General features: G+C 38.0%; 1 protein-coding gene across 1 annotated transcript; it reads left to right on the top strand.

The window, feature by feature from the left end:
* Positions 1–1,168: 1,168 nt before the first annotated feature.
* On the top strand, positions 1,169–26,613 carry gosr1 (golgi SNAP receptor complex member 1). Its single transcript, XM_040131491.1, has 9 exons — positions 1,169–1,254; positions 2,601–2,712; positions 3,488–3,575; positions 4,223–4,330; positions 4,596–4,687; positions 9,268–9,342; positions 19,348–19,377; positions 23,794–23,876; positions 24,177–26,613. Exons 1-9 carry the CDS (start codon positions 1,221–1,223, stop codon positions 24,299–24,301), a joined length of 747 nt encoding a protein of 248 aa, XP_039987425.1. The 5' UTR covers positions 1,169–1,220; the 3' UTR covers positions 24,302–26,613.

Here is a 26,613-nt window from a genome sequence, read left to right as displayed (position 1 = left end):
GATAGTTGAAGCCGAGGTTATTATTGTTGTGATCATCTCCATTCAACCAAAACCTTTGTAATATGAGGATGTACAACAACTTTATTATGCAGTACTATCATAAATTGGTTTCTTAGACTTTGGACTAAATAATGTCTTGAAGTCTGTTTCTTTTCCAAAGTCTTTTTACCTAAGTCGGCAGGAGGCAATGTGCAGGAATGCTTTGCAGATCTGACTTTTCAGGTTTTTAGTCCACAGTCTCAGACTCTGTTTGGGGTACTCTAAGTGCACAACGCTGTCCTGACCCTGCGATCAGAACGTAGGCCTCATACATGTCCACTGGGGACTGCTGTTTTCTGTTTTGTTTAATCGCTTTATTTTATTTTATTTATTTTACATTTTCTTTCTGTTCTTCTCTTTTTTTTTAATTTTCTGTAATAATGGTGTATTTTGCACTGAATAACCACCATACATAGTCCAAATAGCATCATAAGAATAATGTTGGTCACTTGATTAGTGTAAAATTGTGTGTGTATGAACATAACTATAGTTGTTATTATTTGGTGTTTAATTAGTCTCAAACCCCGCACACATACAGACTAAATATGCTGCATAGCAGAAAGTTTGAAGAATATTTTTGTGCTGTACTTATGCAAACATTGGTTGAATCTTTGCACTTTATAATTACTGCAATGCTATTATGTGCTGATTATGTCTTAGATTGCCAGTTGATTGTCTCTCCTTCCTAATTGTTATTTTCATTGTGTACGAGCCTATTCAGCAAATCAATTTCCCTTTGGGATAACAAAAGTTTCAAACTTTGTACAAGCCACAGGAGTCCATTAATTCCACCGAAGTCCATTCACTGACATTCAATTAAAAGTTTCAAATTAATTTATAATTGTTTATAATATTTTTGTTCTTCACATCTTTAATTAAGTTAATGCTGCTTGAGTTCTGCAATAAAACAGTGAAAGCGTACGATGAAAGAGACAATTATCTGGAATGATCAGAAACTGAATTATGTAGGAAATACTGACCTCCATCCCTTTGGCACTGGTACATGTAGAGCCTGGGTAGTGTCCTGCCTGAGAGGCCGAGCTGAGGGCGGTAAAACTCTTTTCCTATTTTCTTTATTTAAAAAAAAATTTTTTTTTTAATTTTAATTTTTTCTTCAATACAGCCTCCTCTTATGACACGTGACACACCCCGGAACCCGGTGACGTCGCAGAACAACAAAGATGGCAGGAATAGGAAGCAGCAACTACTGGGAAGGTAAGGGAGCAAAATTTGACTCGATTTACACCGCGCAGTATTTACAACAACATCTAGGACGGCATTCGCAAGGTCAACAGTCAATTTGCCAGTGTAGCCTCCGGCGCTTTCGGCTCATAAATTCACGGTTTGTACACATACGTCCCTACAACGCCTGGCTACAAGCTAACCTTGGCTAACACGTCGCCATCTAAGTTAACGTTATTCGTAAAGCTGTCAAATCTGTGTCGCCTCAATTACAGTCATGAGATGGTAATGAGCAGAAACCGTTTTGTTTTTTTTACATTTTTTCCCTCGGTTGATGTACGGTTGAGTAAGTGAACTCGTTCAGCTCCCTCCAAAGTTATAAGTTAATAAGCTTTGCTGTCATAACGGTAACGTTGCTTTGGCTTTGGCAACAAACTAAAATGAGCAGTGGTGGAAGTAGTAGTCACCGTTTTTACTTAAGTAGAAGTAGCAATACCTCACTTAAAATATACTCTGCTAAAAGTAAAAGTCCTGCTTTCATAATTTCACCAAGGTTAAGTTATAAAAAAAAGTGTGAAAGTACCCGATGTGAAGCGGAGAAGGTCTTTATCAGTGTTATCAGTGTTTTTTATTGATGCATTAACATGTATGCAGCATTTTTTTTTTTTCTGGCAAATAAGGTTTTTAAAAAAAAAAAAAAAAAAAATTAAGCTTAACAGGTAAAAACTCAATGCAACACAAGACAACATATTACAGTAACTCAGTGAAGAAGTAAAATAAGCAAATTCACAAAATACCACATGAATGCAACATAAATGGGATTTAAAATGGCATAATTTTGTTATGTTTCTTTTCTACATATACATTAAAACATGAGACCAAACTTGATAAAACTTCCCTTGGAAATGATTGGCCCTTGCAATTAAACAATCAAAATAGGCAACGTCTAATTAATTCTACCAGTCAGCAAAAACATCTGACTCTTGTCTGACTCTTCCAATGGCAAAGAACATGTACACAGCATTTTAACATTGAAGCTGGCTGTGGTAGGGCTAATTTCATAGATTTTATATACTCTTAGGTGGTCTCATTTTACTGTTGAACCATGCCTTGTTTTTTTACCTGCCTCATCATTATAGGTTATTTTTAAATCATCTTCTGCAACAACCAGTAACTACAGCTACTAAATAAAAGTAGTGGGGTAAAAACTGAAATGTAGTGAAGTAGAAAGTATAAAGTAGGATCAAATTAAAATACTACAATAAATTACAAGTTCCTCAAATTTGTACTTGAGTGCAGTACTTGAGTAAACCTACTTAGTTCCTTTCCATCCCTAAGTGTTAAAATCTTTTGTCTGGGTGTGTGTGTCTGTGTTACAGATCTGCGAAAGCAGGCCAGACAGTTGGAGAATGAACTTGACCTGAAGTTGGTCTCCTTCAGTAAACTGTGCACCAGCTACAGCAGCTCCAGGGATGGACGTCGAGGAGAAACGTAAGATCAAGTCTTCTGTCACACCTGCAGAGTTAACAACCATCTAAGGCAAAAGTCTTTATAGTTTCTCAGTCATACAGGCCACGAGATTCTGTATTTAAAAGCAGTGACGCAAAGTTTTTCTGGTCACAATCACACAACAACAAATTATCCCAACATTTATTTCACAATTTCAAAGATTATGTAGGTGCAAATGTAGCTTGAGTGGGTGGTCAGAAAGCCTGGATATGTGGGTGGAAGCTTTCCAGCACAGGAAAATGGTTTGTGCAGGAAGGAAGTGTCTATGAACAAAAAACTAACTCCATACCAACTCCAAGGGTGTTGTTCCCCAGCTATAATATCATGTGAGGTTAAGCAACTGAAGGAGAACTTTTCTATGTAGATCTTATTATTATTATTATTACTATAACACTATCAGTACACCTTTGTTTTTTTTTGGTAATGAAGGCGCTACATGCGCTTGAGCTGTAAGGATGAAACTTTGAGCTCTAGCACACCCTTAAATTTTGGTTTCTGAAAATAATTTGACTAGCAACTGTCATCTGTATATAAAATATTCTTTGTTGCCAAGTGGTGTTGCTTTGATGCCCCACACAAACAACAAGCGTACGTTTTTACTGCTGCATCCTTACATAGTACATTCTCTAAACCATCACCAGTCAAAGTCAGGAGTCATTTGTTGTTGATTGTTGCAACATTTTTAAAAATGAATACAAACAAACAGCTTTAAGTTGACTTTGTAATTGTTCTCCTTTTTTTGTTTTTACTCTTCAAGGTCAGACACCACCCCGCTGCTGAACAACTCTACCCAGGACAGGATGTTTGACACCATGTCAGTGGAGATTGAACAGCTGCTGGCCAAAGTAAGTTAATTCCAGTGGCCCATGAAAGGCCAGCAAAAAGACTGTAATAAGAACAGCACTGTATTTATGCCAGTACTATTGACTTTCATCAAGGAAAAACCACAGTGCAGACTCCACTTCGTCATGTGGTTTCCGTTAGAACCCAGATTGCTTAAATGTATTTTATTCAGTTCAACTCAAAATTTAACTTTTTTCATTCCTCTTGGGGCAGTTCAAAGGCAGACTCTGCAAACAACAAGAGATCAAAACAGGAGAGTAGAATTAAATGGTACAGTATAATTTCTTAGGTTAATGACACAAATACAAGCGATGTAAGTCAAAAACAATGGCTACATTCTGATATTGGTATTATGCAGTTCTGACCACAAAAGGGTACAAATACATTTCTACCCTTGCATGCATGTGTTGCATCATGTGGTTATTTTGCATGAAAGACAATGTGTACATATGTAATTATTTGAATTGTGGAACATACAAACATAGTGCACACAGTGTGTTATTGTTATGTTTTGCATATACACCATGTTTGCACCATGTTGTATTGGGATTCTGTGATTATTATTATTTTTTAATTTTTTGTTTTAAAACCCTATCTTTTGTCTTTTTCATCTGTGTGTCTATCCATTCTTTTCCCATCTCACTGTCAGTTGACCGCAGTGAATGACAAGATGGCGGAGTACACCAACGCCCCGGGAACAGCTTCTCTCAATGCTGCACTCATGCACACACTTCAGAGACACAGAGACATCTTACAGGTTTGCCCCCATATTCCTCTCAATTTTCTTCTAATTCTTGTCACACATCTATTTTCAATACCCTTCATGTATCATACTTTACACTTTTTGTTTCCTGTAAAAGTACTTTGTAAATTAACTTTACTAAAATCAATAAAGAACACAATAACTATTTTAACTATTTTATGAAGCTCACATGCCTCAGTGTATTTCATGCTGTTGGCGTTGACAGTTTGTTCTTACTATGCGCCCTCTTCATTTTCACTTTTATCTTTTTTGCTCTCAGGATTACACACATGAATTCCACAAAACCAAAGGCAACTTTTTGGCCATCCGGGAGAGGGAAGACCTTCTAGGGTCCGTCAGGAAAGACATTGAGTGAGTATCCAGTAACACCAGCTTGTGTCATAATTGTGGGACTGTGTTCTCTGTAGTTTACTTTTCGCACTGTAAATGCAATTCTAATGAACAGAACTATTGAAAACTAAATATAGTCACTGTTGAAGGTACAGTAAATGGGTGGTCAGTGCCAGCAGACAGTCTCTTATTGTGTCACATGAGACTTTACATGGTACTGCGTACAAAACAAATAATATCATCAGGTAATGCTTTGCTTGTGTTTGATTTTAGTGGCTGTGGAGGAGTAAAAACTGCCAAGCATTAGTCATGGCGCTCCGGTGTTGTAGACCTTATTCCTTAAAGGGGTTATTGAACCTTGACTTCCACTTGGCACGCTTTTGAAAAATGTTGGCCATTAAAACCTACAAAGATTCATGGCCTCTTTGGCCTTGCATTGAGAAAGTGTGTCCTCTCCTCAGATTGGCTCAGTTGTGGGTCAGTGTATTGAAATGAGATGGAGGCTCCCCCAGACCAGGACTCTTGTCGTTTTTTTGTAATGGCTTATTGATCTATAAGACACAGCAGTGAGTATATGGTGAGCACTGCAGGATTCGTATTGATCCCCCTCCATCCATCTAGTATGCAGATAGTCTGCGGCTGCCTCATACGTGATCCATAGGCCTCACAGTCACTTTACATAATAACTCTTTCTGATTAAGTTCTCGTAATGCAACATTAAAAATAGAGCTAAACTCTTGGCATATCTGTTTCTTCACAGGTTGTCAGTCCTCCTGTTACTTAATAATTTGATTTCTTTAATGCTCATTGGTTTCATAATGGTAAAATGCAATATTAATATGTGATCATAGACTAACATGCACATGCTAAATTTGGATGTCATACATAACAGAATAGCACAGTTGCACAGGTTGTCTTCATGTTTTCTATGGAGAATGCAAAAGTGAGTGGCTTGCTACTTGTTGCAAGAGACAGACTAGTTGCAAATGCTGGGGCTTATAAAACAGATGCTGAAAAGCTGTGGAGTTCCCAGTCGATAGCGGTGTGATTAATTATGAAATACCTGACTATATACAATCGCCTTATGCTATCGATTTTCATGTCATACCTGTACTGAATTGAAATTTAGACCATTGTCTAATTATTTCATAAAATACTGCTGGTATTGTTTTAGCTGTTGCTGCTGCTGTTACTCATAATAATAATAATGATGATAATAATGATGATGATTAATAATAATAACAACAACAACTATTATTATTATTATTATTATTATTATTATTATTATTATTATTATTATTATTATTATTATAGTAAGGGAGCCCCCATTAATACCAAGGTTAAGGAATGATGTATCAGTATTTATTTGCAGAAGACTGGGTTGAGGCTTTCATGCTCTATGTGTAAATGAACAGAGTATAACTGTTTGTTGTGATAGTACATTATTCCTTATACTGTAAAGAATTATATTCTTTAAGTTAAAGTATTTTAAACCTACTTGTATCAATGCTCCACAAAGTAATTGTTATCTAATGATAATTAGAAGTCATGCTTCACATAAGCAATCAAATTTTAATTGTACATATACTCAGTTGCTAACATACCATGAGGTCAGCACTACATGCAACAGCTCTCTGAATTTTATCATTAAATCACATGGCTAAGGAGTGCCACTAACCCTACTAATAGGCTCTGTGCTGATGAATCTAATGAATAGAAAAGAGCCAGTCTTGTTGACCCGAGGCTCAGCCTAACGATGACTAATGTGCCCAGGGGCTGCTAATGAGGGAACCATCTGAGCTCACAGGTAGGGGAATTACAACTGCTTCCAGTATGGCACATTGCAATGATATGTGGAGTCCTGCTTTACATGAGACAATTTTTTATGAAAAGCAGTATGCCCCTAACCTCCATCATTGACCTCTGCCAGTGGGGCATGGGAAGGATGAGGTAGGAATTGACAACACGTGAAAGCAGCCTTATCCTGCACACCTGAATGGTTAGATTATTATTTTTGTTATTATTTATAATTTATATTTAAAAAACTGTGAGCTAACGTGGTATCACTAATGTACATTTCTCCAGATCTTTTCAGAGGGGAATAGAGAGAAAATCGATGGTCGTAGTTTTATCCAGGTTTACACAATACAGTTTTCTCACAACTCTTTGACTTTGTTGTTGTATCAAATTAAAGACTGCAACAGGTTAGTTCTTTGCTAGAGCAGTGTAGTTTAGAACTTCCATCATAGCAGCAGCATGACAATCAAAGTTACACAAATAACAGTTTTAAAAGAGATTTTAATATGACACACTACAGAATAAGTTGAGTCTGGAAATTGAAATATTAAGGTCAGTTTGTTAAGAAATTTGTAGACCCACACCAAGTTTTGAAAGATGCAATTGAAACAGTGATGGATTTATCCGCTGCATCTCAGCCTTTTGTCCCCTTTGTCAAGTAGAGGGCAGTAGAGATCTTGGGCATGGAGTAGACCTGGCCAGGACATTGTTCATTTTAGATTTTTATGTGTTTAAGGGTTTGTTTACAATGCTCACACGACAAATCCATAATAATTAAAAGAAATAGTACACAGTGTCTCATTTATGCAAGCACCTAAATGAGCAATATGACATTTTATCAAACACTGTATCAATATCTTGCAGTGTGCTTCAAACCATTGCACACACACACATATACATAATTTTTCGTGTGCAGCTGTGCCATTCATAACCGCAGCATGGAACAGAGCTGAGCTCAGACCTTATGCTCCCCCCGTGCCTCCTTTGATTTTTAAATGTCAGCAACAAAAATGACAGCTAACCTGTGATTTAAATTGATGCCCTTTTAAAGAGCCTTGCAGGAGTAATGAAGCTGGCTGTCAGTACAGGCAATTCTAGCCCCACAAAGGCATCAGCCCAGCTGGTGGGGCAGCTAGCCCGGGCTCAAGGCAGCCAGGGCACTGTATGCACTGAATATAGTATTGAATTGAAATTGTATTTCCATTCAGTGGATTTGGATGGCGCACTGGAGATGAAGTAGACACATTAAATGTGCCTGGTACTACTTGGAGTGCTTACAGTTAGTTGGGTGGGGTAGGATGTTTATGGTATATGTGTGTGCAGTTCTAGCTCCTCCCCTGCTCTTTATTTCGTACAGTAGATAAAGAGCAGTAGGGTGCAGTAGGGTGGGGCTGTTAAATGACCAGAATCCCAGAGAACTGGGAGTCAGCTGTTCACGGATTCTGAGAGCAAAAAAAGAATAGGTGGTGTGGTGTGTTCACTCTGTGAGTGGTATAACAAGCCATCCATTAACTTAGACTTTTTTGCTACCAAAGTGCTCAGTAAGCGAGCAAACTGTTTCATCTCTGCTCTTTTATTGACCTGAGATTGTATGATACTTTCAATATGTGGATAGAATCAGTGTTCTCTTAGATAGATAATGCTTACCAAATCAGTGGTTTATTAACCGTTTTAAACTCCCAGCTACCTACTCTGAATACTTTTTTAGTGAGGTCCCAATTCAAGAAATTTCTAGTGATATGAACTTTTTGAAACAAAATTTATAATTTTTTTTTTTTTTTCATTTAGACATGGATAATCCGATGGCTCTTCCATGATTCAATGGTACTGCCCCTCTGCTCTCCATATTTATTATTTATGGCAGTTAAAATTCTTCAGTTGAAGTGGGTAGATGGCTTGTTGGTGGGTAGATTGTTGGTTGTCGCATGCCGAGCAGTGATTTTTGAGGAATTTCCATTGCTGCTACATAGCAGGGGAGAACCAGGGGGGAAACATATATGGCCCTGCTTCGCAGCAGGATGACCATCTCTATCCTTCCAAGTCATGTTAATAAGCTAATTGGTTCAACATGTTTGGTCATGCCGGTGACTAGAAAGAAGCTTTGCTCTGTTCAGCTTTCAATATGGGAGAAGCTCTTTGTGGTTTTTCCCCTCCTACCACGCTGTTCTTGCTTTCAACCAACAGATAACACTTATGTTGTTTTGTGTTCTGTTCTACAGGAACCATACTGGTGCTGAATTTGCTGATGTTTTGCTCAGCTATTGCTAATGCTAACCGAATATTTCCCGATGCTGCTGATACTTCACATTAAAACCTTTCTAATGGTGAACCACAAAAAGGCTTTTACTGTGGATTACAGTGGCATCAGCGCTGAATGCTATTTGATCAAAAACGGGTTTACACAGCAGTTACGACAGTGCTTTTTGTCAGTGGGTACCTAATGTTCAGTGGGATGAACATGTAAAGTATTTACATCCTTGTAAAGTGCTTGCGTGAACAATGACTGTCAGATAGTTGCCCAACTTTGCAAACTAGTCAACAATTTTCACCCTGTGGTCTGTTGACTGTGAAAGAAGAAAAGAAAAGGTGGCAGTGGGGATGAAAAGCTTCACTAAATGGATAACCATGGATCTTTTGTGATGACAGGACTTTGTCAGGACTTTGTCATTGCCTGAATGCAGAAAATTGCCATTCTCTTATTGTTTTCAAATGTTGTGTCACATCACCCAAATAGCAAATATTGTTACATCAAGTGGATGTAATTTGTGACATTTTTTACTAATGTATCTACATGCCTTTTTCAGGACATACAAGAGTGGCTCCGGGGTCAACAACAGAAGAACGGAGCTGTTTCTAAAGGAGCATGAGCACCTGAGAAAGTAAGTTTTCCTCAGCTTTCTTTGCCATATTTGAATTTGAAGTTATCAAGAATCCAACTCTATAATTCAATTAATGATATTTATGAGTAAGTGTTGCTTGAGCCCCAGCAGTTCAAAGCAGAACGTAGCTATCATTTTTTCAGAGATGTACAGCCTCTCCTGGTGGAGCAATAGCTAGAGCTTCCTAGGAAATCAAAGCTGGGATAACTCATCTTCATAGTGCAGCCATTTGGAATAACACTGGAAATCATTGCTGATGCTTGCTTGTTAAGCTCTGGCACCCCTTGGTGCTTTATCTCTGTATGCTTTTACTTGCTGGGACATTTTGATTATGTTGCATTCATTAATCTAGAGTTTGATGTCAAAATTCAGGATAGATAAAATAGAGTAGATTGTATTTGAGTGCTTTTCTGGCTAGTTGAGACAAAAACTGTGCTTTATTTAATGCCTTGTTGAAGAAATATGGACAGGTTTAGATCCAATTGTAGGGGGGGGGGGGGAGTTGCACTTTATTTTCATAAAAAGCTTATTTTCTACTCTAAAACAAAACTTTGCATTTTAAAACTGCAAAGGTTAGGCAGATTTTCCATACTGACACAGTATGTCAAACCATGATCTGCCAGCAACCTAATTAGTGTCCTCCTATCATTTGGCTGACTCTCAAGCACTGCAGAACAGCACGAGGTAGCGAAGTTTGTGAAATCTGTATGTGTGTACCTGTGTGTGAGAGGCACCCTATGTGGAAAGTAAAATTGGATGTCAGCAGGGCACACACATGCACAAAGATAACACAACAAACCACAGAAGAGCTTTTAACATTGCCCAGGCTTGAGGATCCCATCTAATAATTTGAACATAGCCGACAAAAATATAAATGTGATTGATTCTCTCTGTGGCTAAATGTTTGTTTCCTGTTTCAACCTCTAAAATGAATAATGCCCCAGTTATTCCCCATCACAGACCTCTTAAGTCATTTAAAAACAGGCTTTACCTGCTCTGATGTTACATCGCTAATGTTTATCTCGCAATTTATAAAATGAAATGGGGTTTGTAGAGTGACTCATACATGGAGGCTGAACTCAACAACAGGAACACCTGCAAAATACAATAATACAATGCAGTCCAATAAAATAACCCTATAATATTTGAAAATTCAAAGATTCTTCATGAACATTAATGTGATTTTGCATTGTTTCTATAAACTCCTTTGCCAGAGTTTGAGAGCTGCATGTGAAAGGAAATACTATCTACATTTAAATTACTTTACATCACTTCCTTATCTTTCACCATGTATGCTTTAGTTGACTATCTATGTATCAATATACACAGGATTGTTGAGGTAATTTTTCTGATTCTGCAGATTTTTCTAATCAAATTTGGTTTAAAAAAAAAAATAGTAACACAGACAGGCTGACAAATCTTGGGTGGCAGCATGACAAGTGGTGGATCATTTCACTATAAATCCCACTTTTTAAATAGGCTGTGTACATATACAGCATGTGCATGTGTGGGTATGCACACACATTTGTATATTCTTGGGTCTTGAGAGCACACTTGTAAATGCCAATTTTCAATTTGGTTTTTAATTTTATGGCTGAAAATGTATTCTAAAATGATTACAATTGCATCAACATTTTCATTTGAATGAAGTGTGACTTATACTGGTCGACTACCACTTTTGTGCATCGTGGTTCTTGAAACAACCTCCATGCATTGTGGCAGTAACATAATGAGTGATCTGTAGTGTATGGTGATTTAAAATAAAAAAATAATAAAAAAAATGACAATGCAAAAATCTATTGCTTCGTGTAACTGTCCATGCTATTGGAACCTATGTTGGAGTTGATCCAAAAGGTATTGGAATTCATTTTGGGAGATTATGTGGTCACATCACTTTAACTCAAAGTTCTTCGAAGGATTGCTGGACAATTATCGCCCAATAAATCATGTGATAGGATTGTTATAGCTGTGGACCTTCCCCCAAACAGTTGTACACTCAACACCACAAGCCTGTCATTGCCGCAGCTGTTAGAGGGATTAAACAATCAACCTTTTTCTAGCCAACAGCAGTTTAGAGCAAATGCCTTTAATGGTTTACAGGAGATGGACAGGAGAGGTTCTCTATTTGGTCATTTAATGTCATATAGGGATGCACCAATCTGCCTGATAATTATTCCTTGTCGTATCTTCGGTAAACTACAGAATTTTCACTATTCAGTCAAAGTGGGCCAAGGACTAATATATATACTCCAACATTATGTCAAGTTGCATTGTGATACTCACTATGCACTACTAGGAAAGACCAAGGGGAACGCTTTAATGGATTCATGTGCTGAAGCGGTGGGAGAATCATTTTCACCATCTTGTGTATGAAAGGGAGTGGCCCTGAAAATCAGTCCTTGTAGGAAGGAAGAATTTTTCCTTGAAGAATTTTTCTTTTTTTTAAATTTTTTTTAAAGAAATTAAAGATAAAATCTTCCCTGTCCTCATTTATTCAAACTGGGCTCCAAATAGCCAAACTGAATACTGATGATAAGATGATCTTAGGAATGTGGAATGAGAACAAGAGAGTGACACATTATACTGAACCTCCTCTGCCTTGTTGCAGCCAGCTGCATTCTGAGCAGTTAAGCTCCTGTGCCAATCCAGCACAATTGATCAGGATATTGATGATGAAATTATCTTATTAAACCACAACCCATTTTATAGGGCTTCCCCAGACCAATGACAAAGATGGGAGGGGAAAGAGATGATTGAAGATGAGGATCAAGTTACGCTTGATTGATCCTATTAGAGCCATAAAACAGGAAAGAGGGCCTGAAGAGAAAAGGGCTGAAACGCGTTAGTGGCCAGAGCAATGATCTGAAGTCTCACTCAAGGCAAAGCATGGATACTCGATAAAGATAAGAGATCTGAGTTAAAAAGCTCTTTATCGTTTTCAGTCTCTGATGCTCTCTTTTCAAAAGGCAGTTTTAAGGACATGCATTATGATTGATGAGGTGTCTCTTATGTGAACTTGTGTAATCTGTTTAGATCTAGAAAGATTTTTTTTTTTTAGATGTTTTTAATTTAATATTCACACCATGTTATAGAGAGCTGGCTGTCAAGTTGTCATTTTGCAGCTCAGCTTGTGATAAATCCCTGCTTTGTGCCCTTGGCTTTATACCTCAGGCAAGTGAGCCTACATGAGGAATAAGATTTTCTGTCTCTACAGTGGTAGTGGGAGATAATGTAATGTATGATCAGTATACATTTGCATAAGCAGTGTAGTGACTGTGTGTGTGTATGTTTGAGTCTATAATATATTGGCAGTTGATGGTACCAGCATTGCCAAACTGCTCAGCTAAGGCTAATCACTTCCAAACAAAACAAAAAAAAAAAACAGCAAGTCCCTGCCAGTTAATCTACAAATTACTGTGGTGGGTGGAGTGCTTGCAAGCCTGCATACATTCTCAACAGAACCTAATGAGACAGACATGCCTAGATTCATTTATAGGATGGTCTCCAGTCTAGTTTTTGCTGGTAGTGATGAACTGGTAGCGTGTGGTTCCACATAAATCACACCTGCCTACATATTAGGTTTTCTTTTCTTTTCTTTTCTTTTCTTTTCTTTTCTTTTCTTTTCTTTTCTTCCTTTATATGATTGTATGTATATATGAATGTTTACATGTATATGTATATATGTGTATATATACATATACATATATGTATACATACGTATTTATACGTGTGTGTGTGTGTGTGTGTGTGTATATATGTATGTATATATATATATATGTATGTGTGTGTGTGTGTGTGTATATATATGTATATATATATATATATATATATATATATATATATATATGGAGAGAGAGAAAGAGTTACGTTGAAAAAGAAAAATGATGGGATCATTGTTTTTTAACTTTCCATCTATGTATTTCACAAAGCAACTTGAAGTAAAGACCTTGCTTGACTCCGCACCACCTTATGCTCAGCTGTGATGTGTTCTCTGCTACAGGTGCTACAGACAGTGCTGAGAGTATTGTAAACAATGGAGTCAGAGTGGGCTCTGTTGGACAAGCTATGTGATGACGACATTACTTAATTAGCCCAACCATCTTTTTCTGCAATATGTTCTGTAAAAAACAAGTTTTCATAATGGTGCATATCAGACAACATATATACCGATACAGATATATCAGTGATAGGCCATTATCAGCCAATAAAATCGGCCAACCGATATATCAGTCGAGGACTAGAGGAGAGCTCTGAGGATTCAGGTTAAAGCACTTGCTTATGCTCTTGGCTGACCAAAAATTAGGGGATCAAACAGCTCAGTTTAGGATAAGTTCAGAAAGTTTTAGAGGTTCAGTTAAAAGTTTAACCAACATGCATGTAACAGTGTCTGGAGGATTTTAGGTCAGTTAATTTCTTTGCTTTGCTCCTTTGTGGTTATCAAGATACAGTGGATCCAGCTTTACATGTAAGCTTGCTGACATAGAGGTCTGGACTTTAGCATCTAAATAGCACAACTTTTGTTGAATGTATTAATCATATTCACTGACTTGCTCATATCTGGCGGTCTATTATGATGTACTGAAGTGCATTTTTCTGGAAAGACATCATCAAGATTAAGATTCTGTACCACTTATTGCTATGTTGTGAAAGAAGTCGCCTTTTTCTTATTGATTGCAGTGGATTTGAAGTGTTTTGCTGCTTATTGGTTTGCACTGATTGCTCTTTGTGCTTGGTGTTTTGTTTGCCTAAGGGCCTCACATTTGAACAGCGTTCATCTCTGAGCAACAAAGTGCTCATAATCACCACTGCTCTTTCTATGGTAAATTTGGTAAAGCAGCTTTACTATAAAGATCATCTCTGTGAATCTCACAATGTGTAAGGTGTATTGAGTATGTATCACTGGATTATGAATCAGCTCTGAGCTTTGCTTTGTGACAAGTTTTCCTCTTTGCTGATGCAGTTTGCTTTCTGCATCTGTTGCCAAGATTTGCAAGACTGCTTTCTAGGCGAAGTAATTAATTTTTCAATTTACTTTGCTGATTTGGTTAGTTGCCTGATATTGCTCCAAAAGCCAACCTAACAGAGCATTTCTCTCTGAGCGTTGCTGTAAAATATTTTCTTTCAGAATAAAACTTAAATAGTATAATAATTGATTTAACAGAAAACAAAGAAGGTATTTGGTACTTTGAGTGCTACCTGCATAACACTGCCAATGCCGGCAACATTTTTTTTTAACCACTGGTTGTAGTAGTTCTAAACGCAAGCAGAAAATGGACACATGCATGCGAGCACTAAACAGCCTGTCTGAGTATATGTTAATGTGCATGTGAATGGCAAGAGAGAGCTAAGAAGCATGTGGGCAGGGCAAGTATATTTATCACACTGGGAAAAGCAATTAGTTTGGAGCTAATGAGCAATTTAATGAGTGCAGCAAAACGCCACTGAACAGGGGAAATGGAAGGAACCCACTCAAAGCTGAGACCACAGAGGACCACATACAGCTAGGTCCATAAGTATTTGGACAGTGACACAATTTTCAAAATTTTGCCTCTGTACACGACCAAAATGGATTTGAAATGAAGCCATCAAGATGTGATTGAAGTATAGACTTTCAGCTTTAATTCAAGGGGTTTAACCATTTGGGAATTACAGCTATTTTATACATAATCCCTTATTTTCAGAGGCTCAAAAGCAATTGGACAAACCAACATAATTCTAAATATAAGGATTACTTTTAATACTTAGATGAAAATCCTTTGCAGTCAATGACTGCCTTAAGTCTGGAACCCATGGGAGTTTCCTCCCTTGAGATGCTTTGCCAGGCCTTTACTGCAGCCACCTTCAGTTGCTGCTTGTTTGTGGTTCTTTCTGCCCTCAGTTTTGTCTTCAGTAATTGAATAGCATACTCAATTGGGTTGGCCATTGAAGAATATTCACTTTTTTTACCTTGAGATGCTCTCTGTATTATGAAGTACCATCCAATCTGCTATGCTGCATTTGGCTGAATCTGAGCATATAGTAAAGCCCTATACACTTCAGAAGTCATCTTGCTACTTCTGTTAGCAGTCACATTATCAATAAACACCAGTCACCCAGTTCCATTGGCAGCCATACATGCCTATGCCGTAACACTGCCTCCACCGTGTTGGACAGATCATGTGGTATACTTTGGATCGTGAGCCGTCCCTTTCCTTCTCCATACTCTTCTCTCCCCATCATTCTTGTATAAGTTAATCTTGGTTTCATCTCTCCAGAGGATCTTGTTCCAGAACTGGGCAGGCTTTTTTAGATGTTTTCTGGTAAAGTCTAATCTTGACTTTCTCTTCTTGAGTCTTACCAGTGGTTTGCACCTTGTGGTAAACCCTCTGTATTTACATTCATGAAGCTGTCTCTTGATTCTAGACTTTGACAATGATCCACCGACCTACTCAAGAGTGTTTTTGACCTGGCCAGATGTTGTGAAGGGTTTTTCTTCAACGTGGAAAGAATTCTGTGATCACCCACTTTAGTTGTCTTCCGTGGTCGTCAGGCCCTTTGTTGTTGCTGAGCTCGCCAGTGCTTTCCTTCCTTTTAAAAATGGACCATATTGTTGATTTTGGCCACTCCTAAAGTTTGTGCCATCTGCCGTCTGATAGGTTTGTTTTGTTTTTTCAGCCTAATGATGGCCTCCTTCACTTTCATCGACACCTCTTTGGACCGCATATTGAGAGTACCCATGAACAACTACTAAATGCAAAATCAACACTTGGAATCAACTCAAGACCTTTATCTGCTTAATTTGTCATGAAATAACGAAGGAACAGGCCACACCATGCCATAAAACTGATCAATTGTCCAATTACTTTTGAGCCTCTGAAAATTAGGGTTTATGTATAAAAATGGCTGTAATTCCTTAACGGCGATATGTTTTGTAAGTTAGGTAGTTTTTTCTGTCAGTCATTTCTCTGTCCACCGTGATGTTTTTTTTAGTTTCATCATTTAAGACCGGCTGTCTGGCCTTCGCCAAACCACATTTTACTTAAGTTGTCTTTTTTTCTATTTCAGATATACAGCCTTGGTTACATCAGTACTAGATCTTATGTGCCTGGTAATCAAATAAGCATAATTGATTGGTAATATTTTTAAAATGATGCAGTTCTTTTTAGACTGAAGAATAGAGGTCGTTGCTGACCTTTTTATGTTTAAGACAGCATGGCCGACTCCCATTGCGCTTGGCATCTCACCTACCCGCACTTGCAGTATTCTTAGCCACACCCACCTGCTCCCTCAATCCATTTGTTCCAGACTTTCCTTCCAGCCTTCATTCTGAATTTTGTGCCAGTCACCATTTCACCAAATGATTTGTTTCCTGTAAATGATTCAGTCTCAGTGTGACAAAGACAAAAGATATGATATTATAAATGACTGCCAATCCGCAGTTTTGTGCTTTTGTGTGGAGCTGTGATCCAAGAACAGAAGGCTGTCCAGCCCATATCGTGACTGTACAGTGTCCCTTGCAGTGTCCACAGTGTAGTGCTCCAATTGTTAGCATCGCTTCTCTCTTTCCCCTACTTCTGCCTGAATCAAATCTTGAGCTATTTTTTTTAGCTCTTTGGTTTTTGAGGCTTTCACTGCTCCTTCTATAATAATAAATGTAGTAGTCTTTTGAGTTTGTAAGGTCTTCATTTAATTAATCATTTTCTATAAAATGATTCTTTAAAACTCCTATGAGGGCTTATCAGAATCTGTCAGATGAAAAAAATTGTTGGCTCAGCACACATACTTGCCAACAATGCATGTGCATATGCAGGGCCTGATAGTATGTTTTCCCCACACTTAAAAAGAAAACAGCTGCCAGGCAGAGAGAGGTCACCCCATTAAATGTAAGGAGACCTACACACTATAAGTTTAACATGTAATCAAGTAAATGAAAGAGAAAAAAAACTTTTCACATTCAGTGATGTAATAAGAGGCAGTGCATTCTCTCAAGGCCAAAGTGAAAATCATGGATCACAATCTATGAACATTTCATGGACTTTGAACATGTGCACAGAATTAATCAAAACATCAGTTTAAGAATATAAACGAGGGCATTACTGTTACATTCAGCATTTGAGATTTTTATCTTGTGCAGAAATGCACAACTGTTTGTCTTTTGGCATGTTATCATATTTAATAGAATAGTTGTAGCTTTACTTTGGCAACTGTGTCCAATGGAAAAACATCCAGAAAAATTTAGTTGGGGAATAAGGTAGCACATGCACACAGAGCTTGGCTGCGTCCCATTTGGTCCCTTGTTTTGAAATGGCCCTCCAGTTGTCCAAAAAGAGTTACAAGTGGAAGTGGTAAATAGCTTCCCATTGCAGTGAGATGCCACACAGCAACTGTACACATCCTTAGAAACAGACACAAAATAGTGCATGGGCTTCTGAGAATAAGCACTGTGATTGACCACCAAACTAGAAGGTTGGGTTTGGGCATGATATTTAAAATACGCAGGTATTATCTCATTAGCCTTGAGAAAGTCAAGTTAAGGTATAAAGAGAATGTTTGGGTAAAGGTTGGAGATGGTTGTGATTTGGCAAGAGTTTGGTGTGGATGAAATGAGGTAAGGAATGTTTGAGACATCCTCCCTCTCTTCCTGTAGCTTTTGTTGGATACATAAAAACGCTAAGATAAACCACATATTGAGCATGACAATGAGAATGTGGAGCTATTGAATGGATGTTGAACTACGAAATACAATCCCTGCAGTTTAGATTGTTTGGTTTACTTTAGTTCTCTGGAACATTATCCAAATTGATTCCAATTAGGGAATAAACCGCTGAGAGCATTGGTGTTTATGAGCAACCTGAGACACAAAACTGTTCTTTCAACATAAGAGGTTTGTGTGTGTTTGTGTGCGTGTGTATGTGTATGTGTTTGTGTTTCCCTTCCAGTATTCTCTGTTGGACAAAAGCAAACATCTGACACTCCCTCTTTGATAGTTATGCAGAAGATTAAGCTCCAGGATCTCTGAGGTGGAATTCTCTCTGGGTCTACTTAGTCCAGACTCATCCATGAGGAGAAGACAAACAAAACAAATTTACTCAACAGACATGCTGTGTAGTGTAGAAGTTTAACAGAAACTTCAATTTCAATTGCCAAATTTACTACAGATTGAGGGAGTAAATATACACTCACTGGCCACTTTATTAGGTACCCCTGTAAAGTTGCAATCCAATACAAAAGCCCTGCCGTAAAATCTATCTTTACAAAGCTCATAATGGTTAGTTTTTTGTGACAATTTCAGAAATGTGTAAATTCAGTTATGTTTATATATTTATATATATATAATTTTATATATAGGTTTATATATTTATATATATATATATATATATATATATTATGTGTGTGTGTGTGTGTGTATGTGTGTGTGTATGTATATACGTATGTATGTATATGTGTATACATGAATAATTCTTTAAAAACTAAAAGGAGACTGCTCTAACTAAAATGCTGTGTCCAAAAAACCCCCAGCATTTTTAACATCTAGTGCTGTTTGTTTAATCGCCCACAAAATGTTTTTACACATAAAATGAAATACATTTCTTTTTAGTGTTAAGCAAACGATACAAACAACATTGGACCAATTAGCACATACACACAGATGTGACTACACTGATGTTAGTGGCAAGATTCCAATTATGTTATGCTGTGTTCTGACTGGTTGGCTGGTTAGTCACTGTGTGGGAGTTGATAAGATTGATATGCAGAGAAGAAAAAGAAATCCAGTCCCAAACAACATATAGTTAAATTCAGTTTTGTGTCCGACTCAGTTTCATCAAGTAACGCCATTAGAATTCTTGGGGCCAGTTAACTCTGTATTGATCACTGCCAATCTGAAACTGATACTGATACCTGCGCCCTAGTCATTCGTTTATAATCACTCCAGGTTTTTTTGCTACACTGCTTCATATCAGTAACTAACGAGTCTCTTTTTTTATTCTTTCTCTCTCTTCCCCCTCTCCCTCTCACTATCTATAGTTCGGACCGACTGATGGATGACACAATAAGGTAAGATTTGCTTTCTGTCTTCCACATATTGGAAGACATATATTTGCATGTGACAGCCCCCACCCCCTTCTTCATTGTCTTATCTATCTGCTGAACCCAACTCAAAACCTCAGTATGTACCCTCTGTACGGAGCTTACCATGGCGTGGATTTGTCAAGCCTAGCAGCTGTTGTTGAGTTTGGGCTGAGCACCTGTAGTAAAATGATGTTTGTTTATTGTGCCTCATCCTTCAGTAGCCACCATATAGAAGAAATGCTGACTCTGGGTGAGGAAATGAATGACCTGAACAGAAAATTATTTGTGTCCCTAGCGCCATTTTAGTATTGCAATACTAAATGAAAATAAAATGCTGCACAAATCAATTTCTTGAACCTGTATATATTAAACTATACTTTTGTTGTCTCTGTGGGACACATCCTCCTGATTTAAAAAAAAAACAAACAAAAAAACACACACAATCAGTACCCATTTGTAGGTGTCTCCACAGGTGACTCCTGGACAATTTATCCATAATATAGTTTTATGTTATGGCCAATGGTTATAAATATTTAAAATTAATTTCCATGAAATTTTTTTTTTTTGTCAGTTTGATATGACAAATGTCTGCTAATCAGAGCTTTAACAGATTCAAAATGATTTATTGTTGCAATCAAGCAAGTGCAACCAACCACAGTTGTTGAATTAATATAGATTTAATCCAGAAACTGAAAGTGAATCAGTTTCCTTAGGAGTTATAGATGACTTCTTCACCAGTTTTGATGTATATTGTTTTGGACCTTGAACTTTTTATCAATTAACTTTTCAATGCCAATGCTAATTTTGTACTGATGACTCAACTGTGAGAGTTTCATGCACATCAAAGGCTTGGAGGTCCGCCAACTGCAGGTCACTTAATATAATCTGTGCATAAAATGAATGGGACTTGCTCAACCCTGTATGACAGAGTAACTCCTACCACTTCACTGATTTATGTGTAGTATCAATCTTTCACTACTCCCTTTTTCCCCTTCAGGTCGTGGTCTACACAAATTATAAAAATGTCACTCACCCCCCCTCTTTCGAGTTTGTTTTCTCTCTGTCCTTCCGGATCCTCTCCCATCCAATGCCTTTTCTGGTTCCAGTCCTTGTAAACAATGGTTTCCTGAGGACTGGATGAGTAGTGGTCTGATTGGTGGATTTCTATCACTAAAATGGTGGACGATGCTCAATGATTTTTCTCACCTATTGTTTCCTCTCTTTCCTTCCTTGAACTGCTCATTTTTCTGCAACCTTATCTTTATTTTCCCCATCCCTTTTCTGAGCTCCTGCCCACTTAAAAAAAAAAACAAAAACAACCTTTGCCACTGTATTTCTTCATCCTTATGCCTCTGAAATTGATGTGACTTTAATATACTCAAGGGAACAAAGTATAGAACAGTAAAGTTGTGAAGCTTAGATATTGTGTAGAAATGCACATTCTGAATTGGCCTTTTTTAATCAAAGGGGCATGATTGTGCTTGTTCATGGGTGCATTAGTGAAGCAGAAAGTCAGTGGCAAAGGACGTGTTCAGTGTCGCTTAATACACTTTTTTTATTTATTAACTGTGCTATGTCAATGTGACTAGGAACTTTTCAAGGTGTGTGATTTCCAGATTATGATTTACAGTAGACTATAAATATGCCTGTTTATTTGGTCACTTTTTCGTCTTATTTCTTAGCTAGATGATAAAGGAAATGGCCTGGAGTCCAAACTAATTACCACTCATATTAAAATGAAAAGCACCTAGCTTACCATCAATGGTTGGGAGTTAACCTTTCATTTGGTAACCACTGTGATAACTCAGATCCTACTTTTCCACTCCTCTGTGGTGTATATCTTGTTAAAATTCACCTCCGTAACAAACGCTGAGGTGTGTTTTCATACAGAATAAATTTTCTGAACTGTACTTTACTGTATTTACATTGATTTAACAAACAAGCTCTGAACATGTTCTGTCTGTCTAGGAAGAAGGATTCCTACTCTCTTGTTCTTCCTGAGGTTTGTGTGTGAAGGGAATCTTTATCCCCTAGCTCTTATTCTCATGAGCTGGGTAACATTGAGATAAAGGCTTGTTGAGGTTGCAGGAGTCAGCAAAGTGTTTCTTCCTGACTGAGGAGAACATGATCCCCAAATCACTGATCCAGGCCAAGACTGTGGACTGTCCCCTCAGCAAACTCCACCTGCAGGAGATGCCATAACCTCACCCACACACCCCACCCTCTACACATTCAAACTTACACACTGCAAATTCTGACTTTACTTTCTCGAAACCTGCATTCAAAAGTGCACACAGTAGACCTGCGTCTCATCAACCCTACCAGCCAAAAGAGTAAACAACCATAGTGATTTCATTTACTTTGTTTTGACCTGCCTCCTATGGGGCTCTGTCCCTCTGGGATGGGAGGAGTTTGTCCCCTGTGGCCAGTGCCTACTGTTTCAGGGAAGAAAAAAACTGTTTTACCAACTGTTTGTTTAGTTTATTAACACTTTACTCAAGTCATTATTTTTACCTTCTAGTTGACTTTACGCATGTTCATTTTACTGCTTTGTATTTAGTAAACAGGTGTACAGTATAGGAAATTATGTAATGCCTTAACAAAGGATGCATATCCAGTACATGTGTTAAAAAGATACTTTAGAATGATTAGATTACTTCTTGGTTTTTTGACAGTGTAATGCAGTAAAGTTTTGTTTTCCCTGTTTGCTTGAAGTAGCACATCCACATCTGCCAAAGCTGCAGGGACGGGGCGCAGTGGGTATAGTGATTAGAACTAGACTGATAAATCGACCAGGCGGATGGAAGCTTATTGCAGATATGTCAGTATCCATACATGTGTCAGCTGATAAACAATAAGAAATGTCAGGACAGAATTGCTAAACTAGGTTTGAGATAATTTAGAGAGAGTTTGTCCACCAAGTTTATTTTTCAACTGTAAAATGTCCTGCTCAATATGTGTCTTGGCCACAATTATTTCAGCAAACAAATTTAAGGGAGCCGTATCAAGATTTTGTTTATATTATGTGTTTATGTTAAAGAAATTACTATCAGCTGATATATCGTTATCAGATTTTTTAAAACTCACAAATTTCAATATGAGTGTCAGACTCAGAAATCCACTATCCTTGGGGCTACAATCATGATCTGAATGCCTGCATGTCCTGAATATCTGTGAACATCTTCAGGTGCGGTCATGCAGATGAGATACAGTACAGTTACGGATACAGTAGATGTAAGCAAAAGTTGTGGGAGCTAATTTCCTAGAGCTTAAACGCTCTGATCTCCCTGTAGAAGTGAAGGGCTCAGAAGTGGGCTCGGTAGCTGTTATTGATTATGTGTGTAACCGATGCCACAGAAGGAAAACATAGAGCCAGAAACTTTTCCTGCCAACTGCCCAGCTGCACTTTCCTTCTCTGAGTTGCTGAGGCCTAATTTTGAGACCAAGAGAGGTACAATATCACAGCAATTCTATACCTTCCTTCTACAAGCCCAGGCGACTCACATAAAGTAGGCACCCCTATAAAGCTGAAAGGAGAATGTGATAGGAAGAATAATGTTTCAACCCAGAATGATTCCCCTACTCATAGCGTGGATGTACCGAATGGCATGTAGTCTTTCAATACCCATTTTTAATCATTACAGGAGGATTTTGAAATTCACAAACTATGTTTTACGGTCCCATATTGTTTCCCATCCTATAATGTTAAGTATGTGTCAATGTTTATTAGATAGTTCCCAAATAGGTGACAACACATTTCACCTCTTTCAGCAGGTTAAATGTCTGATACTTGATTTGGATTCATTTGGCTGATGGTTGTGGACTTGGTGGTGTGAGATACAACCAATGACAGTGATTAAATGCATAACAAAGTTGATTTTAAATCAAATATCAGCACATATTTCTCTCAATTTTCAAGACAGTTATGTTTAGTAGTGGTCTTTTCTTGGGTCATGCACAAGCTTTCCTGGTCAGAAAAGTTAGATTTTTTTTATATGACTTAACCCAGATGTTGCTTTTATGTATGGTGCATGGTGTAAAGGGTGTGGAGACATTGCACCACCATAATAGAAATGGTTGCTAGGGATTGAATTTAGATGATAGGACATTTTATTTTTTTTTCTTTTATTTTTTTTATTTTTTTTTCATTTTCTTTTTAATGTATTTTTGTTTTCAAAAGATATAAGTGATTCTGCTGTCCTCTTTGACATCTTGTAGCTTTAAACTGCACGACCTCTGACCCTTTAAACTGGATGCTCATTTCTACAAAATGTCCCCCGGTGCAATTGAATTTCCAATCAGATTTTGTCTAATTTGCAAGCAAAGGCACTTTACGGTACTGTTGACTGCAGCCACATTCAGTATTGTCACTTCTAAACTCATTTTGCTCTGTTTCTTTAGTATTGCCATGGCGACCAAGGAGAACATGACCTCCCAAAGGGGCATGCTGAAATCCATACAGAGCAGGGTCAACACACTGGCCAGTATCCTTTATGCTGCATGTGTGCATGGTTGTGTGTGGGGAACCAAATGGGAAAAGGCACACAATAGATTGAAAGCTGAAGGGTTCCTGGTACGAAATGACTATTGGCCCTTCAGAAATCAATGCTCACATATGCTTTTCTATGATGAAAGTGGTTCTTTGTTAAGCTCCTTTGTTCAGTTGATTTAAATGCCAAAAAGGCAAATGTAAAAACAGCTTTTTACTAATTTTATTTTTAATCACACTACAAAATTCTTGAATTTAATTATTTGCAATCTTCCTTAACTTTTGACTTTCCCAGACCGTTTCCCCACTATTAACAATCTCATCCAGCGAATCAACCTGCGGAAGAGACGGGACTCTCTCATCCTTGGCACAGTGATCGGCGTCTGCACCATTCTCCTTCTCCTCTATGCTTTTCATTGAAAGCCAGGCCCGGTGAAATCTTTAAAGGAGCAGAACTGATCTGCTCTTTGTAGTGGAGCCTGAGCTCAGTGATAGCAGGAACCTGGAGGCCCCTGAGCAGAAGGACATCAGTTGGTTCAGTTCTGGGACAGGAACAGATTTGGCCAACATGAAATACTGAACTTGTATTTAGCAGTGGGACAGATGGAGGGCTGGTGGTTGGGTGCTCTTCTGCCAACAAGGGAGTGGAGACCTAAAGTACAGATAAGACTAGATTTTAAAAAAATTATATTGATAAGTCACTTGGAGAGAAACTCTGTGGCGTTGAAAGCTTGAAGAGACTGTGTGATGCATAATTCTTTTTCACAGGTGGAAGGATTTTTAGTTGAATGGTCCTTTTTAATTGATGGAGTGGGATGGATAGTTCATTGTGGGCTGTAAAATGTGAATTAATAAATTATTCATATCAGTATGTGCAAAAAAAGTCTGTTACACCACTAGATACTGAACATTTAAAACATTTTATTTTACAATATCTATGTTTTGAACTCTATTGAAAAGTGTATTGAGCCTTCTCATTTTGGAGCGAGTTTAACCACTAGCATGCCACAGCAGGGCTCTTAAAACTTATTTTCTACTTCATTTTCATATTTTGATAAAAATTTTGAAGCCATTTTTTCATGAGAGGAGGGAGAGAGAGAGATGGTGAGTGACATGAAACAAAGGTCCTTGGCCAGACTTGAACCACAGACGTCGTGGTTCATGGTCAGCACCTTGAACTCGCTCTCAGTGAATTTACATTTAGAGCTGAATTAACTGATTTGACAGAAAATGAATCGGCAACCATTTTGGCAGTTGATTAATTGGTAAAGTAGTTTTCAAACAAAAATTCCCAGCAGCTTTCCCAACGTGAAAATTTGCTGCTTTTCCTAAAATAAAGTAAACTTAATATCTATGGGTTTTCAGAGTAATGGTTAGACAAAACAAACAATTTGAATATGTCACATAGGCCTCTGGGAAATTGCAATGGACATTTTTCAAAGTGATAATTAAAACAAACATTATTTCCAGTCCCACTGACATTTATATCAGTATTTCCAATTTACTTTCTGTCTAATCTTAAAAAAGGGTTAGATAACTGAAATGCACAATATAAAGTCGGTTATTGAATGAGTTTTGGATTTCACAAGAGCAGCTAATTACACCTATCTTCAATAATCACTTGTAGACTATGGGAAAGTATTAGGTAGAAGGCAACTGCAATACTTTGTTTCTCAGTTTGCGTTTTCTTTTGGTTTGGTCACTTATCCAAGACGCTCCATCAGTTCTACAGGCTGGCAGTTGAGTGTTGTTGAGGTCACATAATGGCATTCATCGCAGTCTTTTGTAAAGAGACATGAAATGACTTCAACACCAAACCAGCTTTGATGATGATTTCCTATTGATTTCAATCCACCTGAAAAAAACATTGACATGTGCATTTGAAGTTGGGAACTAAAGCATTCACCCGAGAAGGAAATGATGGCAGACAGGGTTAGACTCATTAGATTAAAGTCTTACTTTGTGGGTGGGGGTGTAGGAAACTGAAAGCAAGGCAGCTATGTGAGAACCATCGAGGGTGTTTTTGTCTCACAGTTTCAGGCTGTTACTCGACTGGAATCCAAATAAAATGGTCTCAGTTAAATGGACTGAAGAGGATACATTTGGTTTTTTGGCCTCATACCATAGTTTGATGCCTTGCTCACAAAGAAAGATGCAGTATAGGAAGTATAGGAAGCTTGACAATCTGAAGTTTTTGTAAAATATCTTTATGTTTAGCTGCCATTTTCGAAGGAATAGTCTTTTCTGTTTTACAGCAGTCAGACAACCACTGCCATGTTTCCCTGAATACCTTACTTCCTTCAGGAGGGAAACCCTGTGCTGAAGTGTAAATTTGGCTCAGACATGTACACGCTGTCAGTAGTCTGCAGAGGTGCTGAGGTGCATTCAGCTCCTGAATATTTAAGCCACTCAAACTGAACAGCACCCAAGCAGAACTAAGCACCAGATCCTCTCACTTTTTATTCAGAGCAGCTGAAATGTAAGACAGAAGTCTGGTCCTCTGTGTCTGTGAGGAGTGTTTTTTAAAAACAAACAGCAGGGATGCATCACTTGTCTGATGACACAATGGCCTCTATCGGCCCCCCCGCCCCATGATTGTATGTGTCAGGGTTGTTGTGTTTTCAGCATTCCATCAGGCCACTACTTTGCAGTGTGTGTAGATGTGGGGGAGCTGGCCTTAAAAGTGGAAAATCTTCCATGAATTCTCCCCCCCCCCCCTTGCCTATCTATAG

The sequence above is a fragment of the Xiphias gladius genome, chromosome 7, assembly GCF_016859285.1.
Source record: "Xiphias gladius isolate SHS-SW01 ecotype Sanya breed wild chromosome 7, ASM1685928v1, whole genome shotgun sequence".
Lineage (NCBI taxonomy): Eukaryota > Metazoa > Chordata > Actinopteri > Istiophoriformes > Xiphiidae > Xiphias > Xiphias gladius.
Note: the sequence above shows the minus strand (reverse complement) of the source record. Positions and strands in the feature narration are given on the sequence as shown.

Excerpts from the sequence above, each read along its gene's own strand:
- gosr1 (XM_040131491.1), top strand. The coding sequence starts at position 1,221 with ATGGCAGGAATAGGAAGCAGCAACTACTGGGAAG. Across the intron at positions 9,343-19,347 it reads GAGCATGAGCACCTGAGAAA|TTCGGACCGACTGATGGATG; the intron begins GTAAGTTTTCCT and ends CACTATCTATAG. Across the intron at positions 19,378-23,793 it reads CTGATGGATGACACAATAAG|TATTGCCATGGCGACCAAGG; the intron begins GTAAGATTTGCT and ends CTGTTTCTTTAG.